The sequence below is a fragment of the Leptopilina heterotoma genome, unplaced genomic scaffold (genome assembly GCF_015476425.1).
Source record: "Leptopilina heterotoma isolate Lh14 unplaced genomic scaffold, ASM1547642v1 Lhet_97, whole genome shotgun sequence".
NCBI classification, from domain to species: Eukaryota; Metazoa; Arthropoda; class Insecta; order Hymenoptera; family Figitidae; genus Leptopilina; species Leptopilina heterotoma.
In genome coordinates, this window is record NW_025111203.1 from 2090615 (window position 1) to 2103247 (window position 12633).

Consider the following 12633-nt stretch of genomic DNA (forward strand, 5'->3'; position numbering starts at 1 on the left):
TGTCCAGTAAATATTTACTTAGTTCAAATAAAAAAAAAAAAATAAGTAAAAACTAATAAGTTTAAATACAACCGAACGAGCGTTAGCGAGTGAGGTATATGTTGCTAGTATAATATAATGCTATAATCGCTATGATGCTAATATAATTAATATCTACTCACACATTTCCTATATTACAATTTATTAATATTATTTAATAGTATAATATATATTGTCAACAGTAAAACATAACCACACTTTCCAACTCGCACGTCAAAATAATGATCTCTCTCATCGTTCTTTCAAGAGTGACGAAGATAGTTGCAAACTGCACATGCGTGTTATTTTTTAAAAGTCATTACTACTCATAGCGAATTCGGTTATCTGCACCGGAGCACTCTCGGAGTGCTCCAGAGCAGGAGTAGCATGTTCGGTTTGACAAATGTGCTCTAGTGCAGATCGTTTGGAGTATTCGCTTTAGCAGCACTGCTCCGGCGCAGATCGTTTCGAGTATTCGTTTTGGCAGCACTGCTCCGGCGCAGATCGTTATTTGTGTTCGAATTAAGAAGTGTGCACTCTCAAGGATCGAAAGGTGTATGGAGATTATGATATATATTTATATAATTTATGTAGAGGCTTCTCCACAAGCCAAATGTGTTGTAATCCCGAAGGGTTCTGGTTGAAATAAATATTCAATATTTATTTAATATCACACTCGACTAATTTATTTTATCACAAGAGACAATTTACTGCTCAGTACTCTACTCTCAAAACCAATCTGAAACTCATATTCTCTGTTCTCGCGGTTCTCGCTTATTCTCCCCACAGACATGCGCATTACGCATTCAACCTAAAGGTTGATCCCCACATATACTCCCCTTCTAGTGACAACGATATATATAAAAAAAAATTATTAACATTATTAAAATTCAAGACGATTTATCTAAATACATATAAATTTTTCATTTCTTATACTTTGAAACATATTAAAAATGAGGACGTAAAAAAAATTATTCAGATTTCTGAGCAGTAAATCTTGAATACAAAAACGGTGTTAAAAAATATATAAATATCTCTTAGAAGTCGTAGATAAAAATAACATATATACTTTTAGTTTAGCTAATATTATAATTCGGTGATACTTATGAAATATTTTTATTTCTTTATAATACTGATCTTTTCGTTTTTTTTTAATACTTTATATAATACTAAAAACGTAGATTGCTTAAAAAAAAAATTCCTACTTTAATCATTAAAAGTAACTTTCCTTCTCTTTAAAATGTTTGGTTGAAACTTTTTTGGTTTGTTACTAACTTTAGGTGTAGTCAAAATATAATCGTGGTCAAGCATTACTTTTGTTCTACTCGCATTTGTCGAGTTTTCGTGATTAGTTACGACTGTAAAAAGATTATCGTGATTCTGAACTCCAGAATCAAGATCGCGAGGATGCTCATCAACGAGAGGCTGTTCGCTTTCAACAGGCACACGCACAGGAGTCGGTGGAGGCACGATTTCCTTAAGAGGATCATTGTTTCGCGGGAAATTTATTTGAGCCGGAATGGATGTTGGAGTTTGAGAATCATTCGTCTCATTCGGTCCCAACACCATGAATGCAGGCTTCAATCTTTCGACAGATACTGCTTTGTTCGTACCGTTAAGATCTATTTCAAAAACGCGATCAGAAATGCGACCAACGATCCTGTGCGGACCGGAATAGGGAGGTTCTAATGACTTCCTCACTCTATCAACACGTAAAAATACATGCGAACATGTGGTTAGATTTTTCGAAATAAATACTCCGCGTCTGTGATGATGAGCAACGGGTGCGGGTCTTACTTCGCGCATGTATTGTCTAAAATCCGTCAAAAAAGCTTCGGAATCACAAGTTATGTTGTCGGAAAGTAAAAACTCGCCCGGTAAACGTAAAGTTGTGCCATAAAGATACTCGGCGGCGGAAGCTCCGCACTCCATCACAGCTGATCGCAAACCTAAAAGAACGGTCGATAAAACTCGCGTCCACCTATGGTCGGAATGACACATGATAGAGGCCTTAAGCGAGCGATGCCACCGCTCTATCATCCCATTAGATGCGGGATGATAGGCGGTTGTTCGAATTCGATATGAACCAGATACTTTCAAGAGGGCAGCGAAAAGGCGAGACTCAAACTGTCTGCCCTGGTCGGTAGTTACGGTTTCTGGAACTCCATATCTGGAGATCCATTGATCAACGAAAGCCTGGCAAACTGTTTCCGCTTCCATGTTCCTCAAGGGAATAGCCTCAGGCCACTTCGAAAAACGGTCTATGATGGTGAGACAATAAACAAAACCCTGATCATCTGGAAGTCTACCAACTAAGTCAATATGAACATGCCTGAATCTTGCCTCAGGAGAGACAAAGTGTTTTGGTTGCAAGGTGGTATGACGAGAAATCTTAGACCTTTGACAATCCCCACAAACCCTACAATATTCCGCGATCTCTTTATGCATCGAGGGCCAAACGAAATGTTTACGGATCATACGATCCATGACGCGAGCACTCGGGTGAGCTGGAGAATGATAGACATGAAGGATTTTTTTACGAATGGTAAGTGGAGCAAAAAGTCTCAGATTATCACCCGAAACGTCACAATACACGATAATGTTCGAGGGACCCCAAGGTAATGGTTTTAAACGAATAGACCAATCCTTGGTCTGCAGCGCTTTTTTTAGATCATCATCATTCCCCTGAGCCAATGCTATTTCTCCCAATTCGATATCCGATGACAAGGCGATTGATTCGACACGGGATAAGGCGTCAGCGACCACATTTTCGGATCCGGATAAATGCTCGATATTTGTCGAAAATTGAGAAATGTACGATAATTGACGTTGTTGACGCGGTGATGACTTTTCTGATTTTTGGTTAAATGCATAAATCAGAGGCTTGTGATCTGTTACGATGCAGAATTCACGACCCTCCAAAAAATTACGAAAATAACGAATGGACTCGAATATCGCCGTCAACTCTCGGTCATAGGTACTGTAAGCGCGTTGTGCTGGTGTTAACTTCCGGGAAAAAAATGCCAACGGTTTCCAATTCTCGGGGGAAGTTTTCTCGTCGATATCTCTCTGCTCAAGAGCAGCACCGATCCCTGAATCAGATGCGTCCGTCACCAAACGCAATTCGCCGTCGAAAGAAGGGTGAACCAAAATGGTAGCCGTCGCAAGTGCATTTTTAATTTGATCAAAAGCTAATGAAGATTCTGAGTTCCAATCAATTTTGGTTTTATCATTTTTCTTCGAACTAACGAGATATTTATGCAAAGGTGCAAGAATTTGTGCAGCGTGTGGAATACTACGACGATGGAAATTGATTAACCCCAAAAAGCGACGCAATTCATGAACCGTTTCAGGACGAGGATATGAAACGACTGCCTTTACTCTCTCTGTGGTTGGAAAGATTCCATCAGCGTTGATGGTATGGCCCAAAAATTCTAATTCTTGGCGACCAAATTGACACTTGTCAACATTTATACGAAGACCAAAGTCTCTCAGCCTTTGAAACACCATGTTGAGATGCTTCTCATGCTCAGTGACGTCAACTGAAGCAATAAGAACATCATCAACATAGGCGAATACAAAGTCTAGATCTCCGAGAGCCTGGAATATATAACGTTGAAAGGTCTGGCCGGCATTCCTTAGACCGAAAATCATTCTACAGAATTCGAAGAGGCCGAAGGGTGTTATTACAGCAGTCTTATGAATGTCCTCGGGAGCAACGGGAATCTGTGTGTATGCCATGTGAAGGTCAATCTTTGAGAAAACTTTTTTATTAGCGAGACAAGAAGCGAAATCATGGATATGCGGAACCGGATAGCGATCAGGAACAGTCACGGAATTCAAACGCCGAAAATCGCCACAGACGCGAAATCCCCCTCCCTTTTTTGGAGCTAAATGGATCGGAGTGGCCCAAGAACCACTGGAAGGCCGACAAACGCCCTGTGCGACCCACATTCTAAATTGCTCTTTTGCTTCTTGAAGTCGATGTGGAGCCAAACGACGAGCGCGTTCAGCCAAAGGAGGACCCTTGGTGATGATATGATGGAATACGTTACGCGTTGTTGCGATAGGTGATTGCGACGTTGCAGTAATTTCCGGGTACGATGCTAAAATATTTGAAAACGGTGACGAACTGTCGATTGACTTTACGCTGAGCGAACTAACGTTTCGAAATATCATGTTGGATTGTAATCGAGTGAGCGAATCGACAAGACAACGTTGACGAAGATCAACAGCGAGATTGAAATGAGCCAAAAGATCAGCACCTATGATGGGGTGCGGAACTGATGCAACACAAAAATTCCAACTTAAGTCGCGTTTAATTCCGAGATCGAGAGTCATGCGTTTTTCACCGAATGTAGAGATGCGCGAATTATTAGGGGCGTATAAAACCACTTCGGAAGGTTTACCTTTTGAATTTTTTTCAGCCGGTATCAGAGAAACATCCGAACCGGTATCTATAAGAAAAAGCAAGCCGGAAACACGGTCGCGTATGTGAAGACGTTTAGAAGCTGAGTTTGATCCGATAGTCTCGACGCGGCAATTTCCCGAATTCTTCCCTTTTGCATGGTAAGAGCAAGGTTCTTTACAATGTTTTGCCGCTTCCGCGAACTTTCTATGATACCAACATTCCTGGGATTTAGAGCTTTCCGAATCCGGATTCCGTCCGCGATTACGCGATTTCGAGCGAGACCGATCATAGGATCGCTTTTTATTATTTTTCGACATTTTTGCATCGATAGCATTTACGCGTTTCATTATACTTTCGAGTTGAGATTCAAAATTCCGAGAGGAAGAAGACGATCTAGGTTGAGGTGTTTGTTTCTCTGATGTAGAAGTAGAACAAGTGTATGAAGCATTCGTAGTCTCATAAACCTTGTCAGCCAAATCGGCTAAGTCCTGCAGGTCGGTGACTCGAGAAACAGCTAAAATGGATTTGGTACTGACCGGCAGCTGATCTAAGAAAACTGACTTTATCACTTCCTCGTTGCATTGTGCGCCCCCCAAACTTCTCAGACGAGTAAGGATTAATGAAGGTTTTCCGTCAGAAGGAAAATCTCCCTTCAAAAGTTGACGCAAACGAGCCTCGGAAGAAACTGAATAAGCAGCTAAAATTCTTTGCTTGATTTTTGAAAAAATGTTCGCAGGACGCGGTGTAGTTATGATAATATCGCGAGCGCATAATAAAATTTCAGGGTCAAGTTCAGCAATAAGATATTCTGCTCTGGTTCCCTCGGAAGTGATGCGAGCGCTGTTGAATGCAGCTTCAATTTGTATAAACCATAATGCGGGGTCATGAGTTATAAAACGAGGTAGTCTAGGTGCACGAATGGGTTCGATGCGTGGATTATCCTGCAATATTAGAAGATTCGCGTTAACTCGTGTTAATTCGTCCTGCAAGGCTCTAATCGCCTCTTCCGGCTCCACCTTTATCTCGCCATTCTCGTTTTCGCCGTCGGACTCAGTCATTTCGACTCTTAAATTCAACAAAGTGCTGACAATATAAGTTACGAAGAAAAAAAAAATTAATAACGACAATAATGACCCGAAGCTCAACACCGCAGACGCAAAATGTCAAAAAACGAGAGAAGAGAAAAAAAAATTCCAAACGATCAGCCTCTCCTAACGATAAACATCAAACGAAAGAAGATAAAGAAGGAAAAAAAGAACTCTTCTTTTTATTTTGCATAGAAAGATATGCAACTAAAATTTACTTGATCACGATATAAATGTTATATTTATTGACGCAAGTAAAAAAATATATGCAGATTAACTCCCAACACCGCGCGTATCATTGGATAAGACAAGAAAAAAATCTTAATGTCACGAGCTCGTAAGAAAGCGTTTAAAGACAATAGGGCATTTAACGTGCCAAAATTAAAATGTTTATTGTTTTTAATGTGGTGAAAAGCGACGAAAGAAAAATTCGTGATTCTCTTGTAAAAATAACGTTTAAAAGTTTCACCTCTTAAGATGAAAAGAAGGAGAACATTTTGTTTTCTCACGTAATAAAAATCAATTAAATGAAAATTTAGAAATTTAATTTGTTAAAATATAACTAAAAATTTGTTATTTAAGTTAACGAGAAAAAAAAAGAAAGATTTTTTTACTTTAAAATAAGAGAAAAAAAAGAAAATATTTTTTTAAAGAAGAGAAAAAAAATTATTTTACTAAGTTTTTTCGAAGATTGCTGCGGTGTGGTCCAACGGTGGGAGAACTGCCAAAACTTCCGGTAAGTACGGTCGATTTCCAGGAAGCACGAAGTCGAGGAGTCTGGCAGAAACGATGCAGGTTGGCTCGATTGGATTTTTAGCACTCGTCGGTTGTGCTGTTGATGAATGAAGCCGGAAATGACTCTTTGTGCGAAGACGCCAGAAGATTTCCGCTCACGCTCCAAAGACGCTCATGATTTTCCAGTAAATAGAAAAAAATAAACGGATCACAAGCTGAACCTTATTTCAAGGTTTTTTTTTTTTTTTAAACAAAGAAATAGATGGTTATACTGACCTAGCGTGGGTGAACAATGTTCACCCACGTACGAAGATCTGCGCTCAAAAAAAAATGTAGGGCTGCTTAACACCACAGGATGCGGAAGGTGAATCTTTTCCTCGAACTGGTCCTTTCTGGTAGCAGCAAACCCCTTGAGAAGATCTGATGTACGTAGTTCATTAGGCAGTATGACATGTGCTGAATTTTGAAGTCCAAAATCGGCCAGATTTCTGAATTTGGTAAAAAATATTTCGTCGAAATTGGTGGAAATATTTTTTTTATATTTGCAGAGATGTCCTTATAGTGAAAAAGATGCTCGATTGTCGAGATACGAGTGGATTTCGTCTTAATGGTCGAGCACATGTGCCGGAAGTGAGGTTATGTGACTCATCAAAGTTGGAAAAAAGATAATATCTTTCGAATTTTTACGGCTGGAGATAGAGAAATTCTTCTCCGTTGAACGAAAGTTATTTTCCCAACTATTCCAGGTGATGCTTCGTAGACCCAGGGCGAAAAAAAAATTTTTTTCCTTTTGAACTTCGAGACTCAAGTCGCGGGTCACCACTATGGAGATTATGATATATATTTATATAATTTATGTAGAGGCTTCTCCACAAGCCAAATGTGTTGTAATCCCGAAGGGTTCTGGTTGAAATAAATATTCAATATTTATTTAATATCACACTCGACTAATTTATTTTATCACAAGAGACAATTTACTGCTCAGTACTCTACTCTCAAAACCAATCTGAAACTCATATTCTCTGTTCTCGCGGTTCTCGCTTATTCTCCCCACAGACATGCGCATTACGCATTCAACCTAAAGGTTGATCCCCACAGGTGCAACAAAATTTGCTCCCACAATTTTGTTAGTGCAGTTTAAAAAAATGTCAAGAGAAGCGGCAAATTTAAAAATTTCACTTCTAACAGATTTAATTGACACCTCTAGCGATAGTAGTGAAGACGAATTATGTTTTTTATAATGAATTTTGTATTTAGAGAAAGACTAACATTCAATATTTTAATATTTAATAAAAACAGTAAATAATTTTCAATATTTTTAATATTTAAATAAAAATACTCATTATAAAGTAATTATTTGGTCTCAAAGAAATAACCTTTTCACTTATTTTATTATTGTTGTTAGTAGTTCAAAATGTCAAATAGTGTGAACAAAATTTATATCAGAAATATTATTCGATAATTTTGTGATTAACAATTCTGCTATATCAAAACATTGACCGAATAAGATTTTAAAATTCTAATAAAAATATCAAATTTTTTGCTTTTAAAAATATTATTTATGTATACATCATAAAATATTTAATTTTAAGTAAAATAATTTTACATTTAAGAAGAAAATATATTGCATAATATAATGTATAATAATATATATAATATAATAAATATAATATTATATTACATTATATTATATAAGTTTAATTAAATTTAAACTTCGCGCCAAACGAGCAGTGTATGCTTTACACCATAGCAGTTCATGTTGTGCTCCTGCTCCAAAAACAGTCGAACTTTGACAGTGTTCATGACGTCATAGATTGCCTCAGAGTAGAGCACAGCTTTTTGAGAGCAGAGTAAACTATACTCCTACACCGAGCAAGATCGCTCTCGGAGCAGATAACCGAATTCGCTATCAGTGAACCAAGGCAGAAATCTGGCACCAGTTTGACTAGGGGATACGCTGGAGAGCAGTCTCCTTATTATTACTCCGTGCAATGAAATTTCATTGTTTTACAATTCTCTAGGAACTTTCTGTCGGTAACAGTAGATTTCTTTTAGTCCATTTAAACTTACCACTTCATTTATTCATATGGTAAATTCAGTTGCGCTTATCAAACTTTGCTTTTACCAATTTTTAACAAAAAATAAAAAATATTCGCTGTTTCTTATCTAAATCGGCATTTTTACATTCCATGACAATTGTGGTTTCAATTTATAATGTGTACTCTGCTCATGTGATTTTAATTTTAATGCTAAAATAAGACCGTATTCGGCGGATGAAAAAAAGATTGAGTCAAACGTCCCAATACGGTTTTTACTCGAATCCGTATTGGCTCAGAGCTTCACTCAATTCCTAAACGCTCCACTCAATACTTCTTTTTTTACTGGGTATTTCCGTTCGAAAGATAATGAATTTTAATTTTTTGAGAGTTTAACATTTAGCCCCAGTCTCCCCTGTTTATAACAAAATTTTGTAAAAATATGCAGAATATTTTAGTGAAATTGGACTAAATAAAATAAAATTTTTAAAAGTATTAATTAATTTAATTACATATAAATTAATGTAAATATCCTTGCAGAAAAAAGTATAACCAACCTGATCAGTGGGGTCCAGATGTGGCCCTGATAAGGCCCTGATGTGGTTTTTTTTTTAATATTTATGTCTAAAATTATTTATTATTTTAATAATGGAAAAAAATTTAATTTTAAAATAATAATAGGAAATTGTTTGTTTTTGTTTTTAAATAGTATTTTTAATAATACAAAATTATTATTTAAACTCATATTTAAAAACAAAATATTTTTTTGTTATTAAAATCTATAGGTAATAATTTTATATTATTTAAAATAATATTTTTAAATAAAAACAAACAATTTTTTGTTATTAAAATGTATAAATAAGTTTTTAATGCGTGACAAATAAGTATTAAAAAGATCCACATCAGGGCCTTATCAGGGCCACAACTGGGCCCCACTAATCAGGTTGGCTATACTTTTTTCTGCAAGGGTATTTACATTAATTTATGTAATTAAATTAATTAATACTTTTAAAAATTTTATTTTATTTTGATGGTAAAAATAATCCAATTTTAATAAGATATACTTCATATGTTCAGAAAATTTTTTTTATAAATAATTTAAAATCACAATATTTTGATATTATTATTAATATTAATAATATTACTATTATTATTATTATTATTATTACTAAAATTATTAAGTGTATAGCTTTAAATGTATTAATTTATTATTAAATAATACAGTCCTAACATTCAAATGGTACTTTGACTTGAATAACTCCCAAGCTTGCGTGGCTGTGCGGTTAGTGTATTCGACTTGCGTCCTCGAGGTCTAGGGTTCGATTCCCAGTGCGTGCGATATTTTTCCGTCTTAGTTTTAAGTGTTTTTGTGTACAATGTATGTTAACAATGTAAAGCGAAATGTAGATTTAAGGAATAATAATGATTTATTAATTATTAATTATAGTGATAGTAATAGTAATAATAAATTAATCAAAAACTGGGTTTGTTAAAATTAGTAAAAAAAAGTTGAATAAACTCAAAAAGTATTTTTTTAAAATTAAATGCAAGTAGAATAAATACAGAATAATTATTATTTGTAATGTTTTAAGAAATAAATTAATTACTAATTAATTATTACTTATTAATTAATAATTTATTTTTATTATTATTTATAATAGGTTTTAATAGTTTTTCTATTAATAGTAGGTTTAATTATTGTAGTTTTAATTTTCATAGTAGGTTTGTTTAAAATTAATAAATATTAAAACTAATATTTAAAAGAAAACATCTTTCTGTTATTAAAATGCATAAATAATTTGATACTTTTAGAAATGAATATTTAAAAAAATCAAATCAGTGCCAGATCAGGGCCCTACTAGGGATCATCCTATCTGGCCCTGATCAGGTTAGGCGTTTCGTCCCAGGTGTGGCACGGATCGGATTGCCTGATCAGGGCCATATTTACCCCTATCAGGGCCTGATCGGCGCCATACCAAAATTTCTGCACGGGTCAGAATATTTCTGGAAATTTAATCTTTTTCTATTCCTCGCTTCTTACCGGGTTAACTTACTTTCTTATCGTTAAGATTATTCACATCTACAACTTGGAAAGTGTGGGATAAGTATAGGTATAGCGATCACTTTTCAGTAATTTACACAATTGGTGCTAATATTTCGATTTCTAATTATAAATCACACAAATATAACTTAAAAAATATCCCATGAACAGTTTTCTCTAATACGATGTCGAGTTTCGTAGAAGAAAATAATATCAGATTGTTTTTCTGATGATTCTACCGTCGCGTCATAGAATCTTATGATTTATTTGTTCATGGATTATATGTATGCGTTTAGAATGTCTGTAGGTAAATGTATATCTTACTTTTAAAAATGTATTAATTCGTATTTGGTCCTATAAAATTGTATGTAAGTAAGGTTAATGAAATCAACAGCGAATTGCAAAATATGAGCAACATTCTGCTTATTACATAAAAATAACAAATTTTTTCACAGATAAATGTTGTTCTTTCAAAGATACAAGAAGATTGGAATTCATTATTATCCAAATATGAAGTTGAGATTTTACACAAATATGGCAGAAGATGCAACAGTTATATTAAATTATTCTATGGTAAATGTTTATGATTCTTCAAATAGGGTCAAAATTTGTGAAATCTTCACGAAAAATATAAAAGTAATTTTTTAATTGAAATGTTGGAAAAACATTTCTATTTGACCTTAGGAATATGTGTCCACAAATGACAAAAAATTTTGTTTACAATGTTAATACAAAATGAACTTTTTGCAACTTTTTAAACAAAATATTATTACTTCTAAATGATTGAACTGATTAAAATGAACCAAGCAGGAATACAAAGGGGATAAAATATACACTTTCGATTAGAATTAGAAAAGTTTTAAAAAGTTTATTTTTTAATAATTATTAAATAAATTGTTTACAAAGAATTAGTTTTTTTAACATTCTGCGCCTTTTAAAAATTCAAAAATTCTGAACATACAATTAAAACTATTAGTGATGCCGCAAGACAAGCTTTGTCCTCATCTCGTCTCGGAAAATCGAGAAAGCCGTCTTGAACTGAACAGTCTTGTCTTGTTTTATGATATCTCGACATTTTTCAAGAAAATGAAACAAAAATTATTTAAGGAAGAGACAGTGAAATTAAATTACAGTAGAGACTCCATTATCCGGACCCCTATTATCCGGACAAATTTAAAATTAAATTTTTTTTTTTAATATAAAGTTTATAAGGTCTCAAGCCGTTAACTTCTATTTTAAATTTCTTTACACGAAATGTTGCGTTTTAAAGTGTTTTAATTATTTTAAGAAAATGTTTATGTAAATATTTTGAAATATTTCTAACTAAATATTTATTAATGTTGACTTTAAAAGTTTTAGTTTGTTTCAGTCTTATTTTAATACATATGCAAATAAATACATAAAATTATGAATCCAAAATTTGTTTAATTCGTACTTTACTCGATTATCCGGACAAGTGCCTGCATCCATTAGTCCGGATAATGGAGTCTCTACTGTAATTAGGAGAATTAATAAATTAGTTGAGTTCCCGACACGTAATAAGTAAGACTCACAATAATCCGGTTGGGGGAATTGATCACTTCCTAAACTATAATATCTTATTGTTGATTTGTTGCACCTTTCCTATGGACCTGAGTCTACAATTTTCATTGTGCTCTCCTCTCGAATCTGAAGTCATTTGTGAATTTACTACTAGTCTGGAACTTGAAGAGGGAATGTCAAAAGAATTGTACTTCTCCAATAATTAAAACTGCAAGATAAAAATAAAAGGGACAAAAATGAAAGCTCCGAAATATTCAAAAGTGTAACAGAAAATTTATCTAGGGTTAAATATAACAAAATAAAAATTATGGTTTGTAAATTATGTAAGGAAAAGAATGTCGTAATAAAATTTAAAATGTAGAACTCTAACACAAGATGAATAAAAAAATATTTGAACCAAAAGCACGAGCATTCTTATCATAAAATGTTTCCTCCAGATACTAATAAAAAGTCTCAGAAGAAATTTGAAGATTTTTCTTGTCAGCAGAATAAAAATCAGGTTAGGAAATTTATTATAGTAAAAACATGATAAAATTTATTCTAAATTTTGAATTTTATTATTTGTGAATGCGTTATTCAGGTCAGAAGAAGACTGTTATTTTTAAATGGAAACAAGAATTGGATCATTACCTTCTTTGGGATCGAGTTCATCACAACACGAATATATTGGACTGGTGGAGTAAAAATGAAGCCACTTTTCCGCGTGAATGGCTAAAGATTTGCTAGCTATATATGTGCTACAAGTGTGAATTCTTAAGGCCAAAT

General features: G+C 34.2%; 1 protein-coding gene and 1 long non-coding RNA gene across 2 annotated transcripts in view; both read left to right on the forward strand.

The window, feature by feature from the left end:
* Positions 1-12633, forward strand: part of LOC122512271 — a 59275-nt gene that overhangs the window by 15247 nt on the left and 31395 nt on the right. The window contains exon 3 of the mRNA XM_043628011.1: positions 10782-10899. Coding sequence (XP_043483946.1) covers positions 10782-10899 — 118 coding nt within the window. The remainder of the gene's footprint in view (positions 1-10781; positions 10900-12633) is intronic.
* LOC122512370 lies at positions 309-7562 on the forward strand. The gene is made up of 2 exons (XR_006302617.1): positions 309-571; positions 7348-7562. It is a non-coding gene; the product is annotated as an uncharacterized LOC122512370 (long non-coding RNA).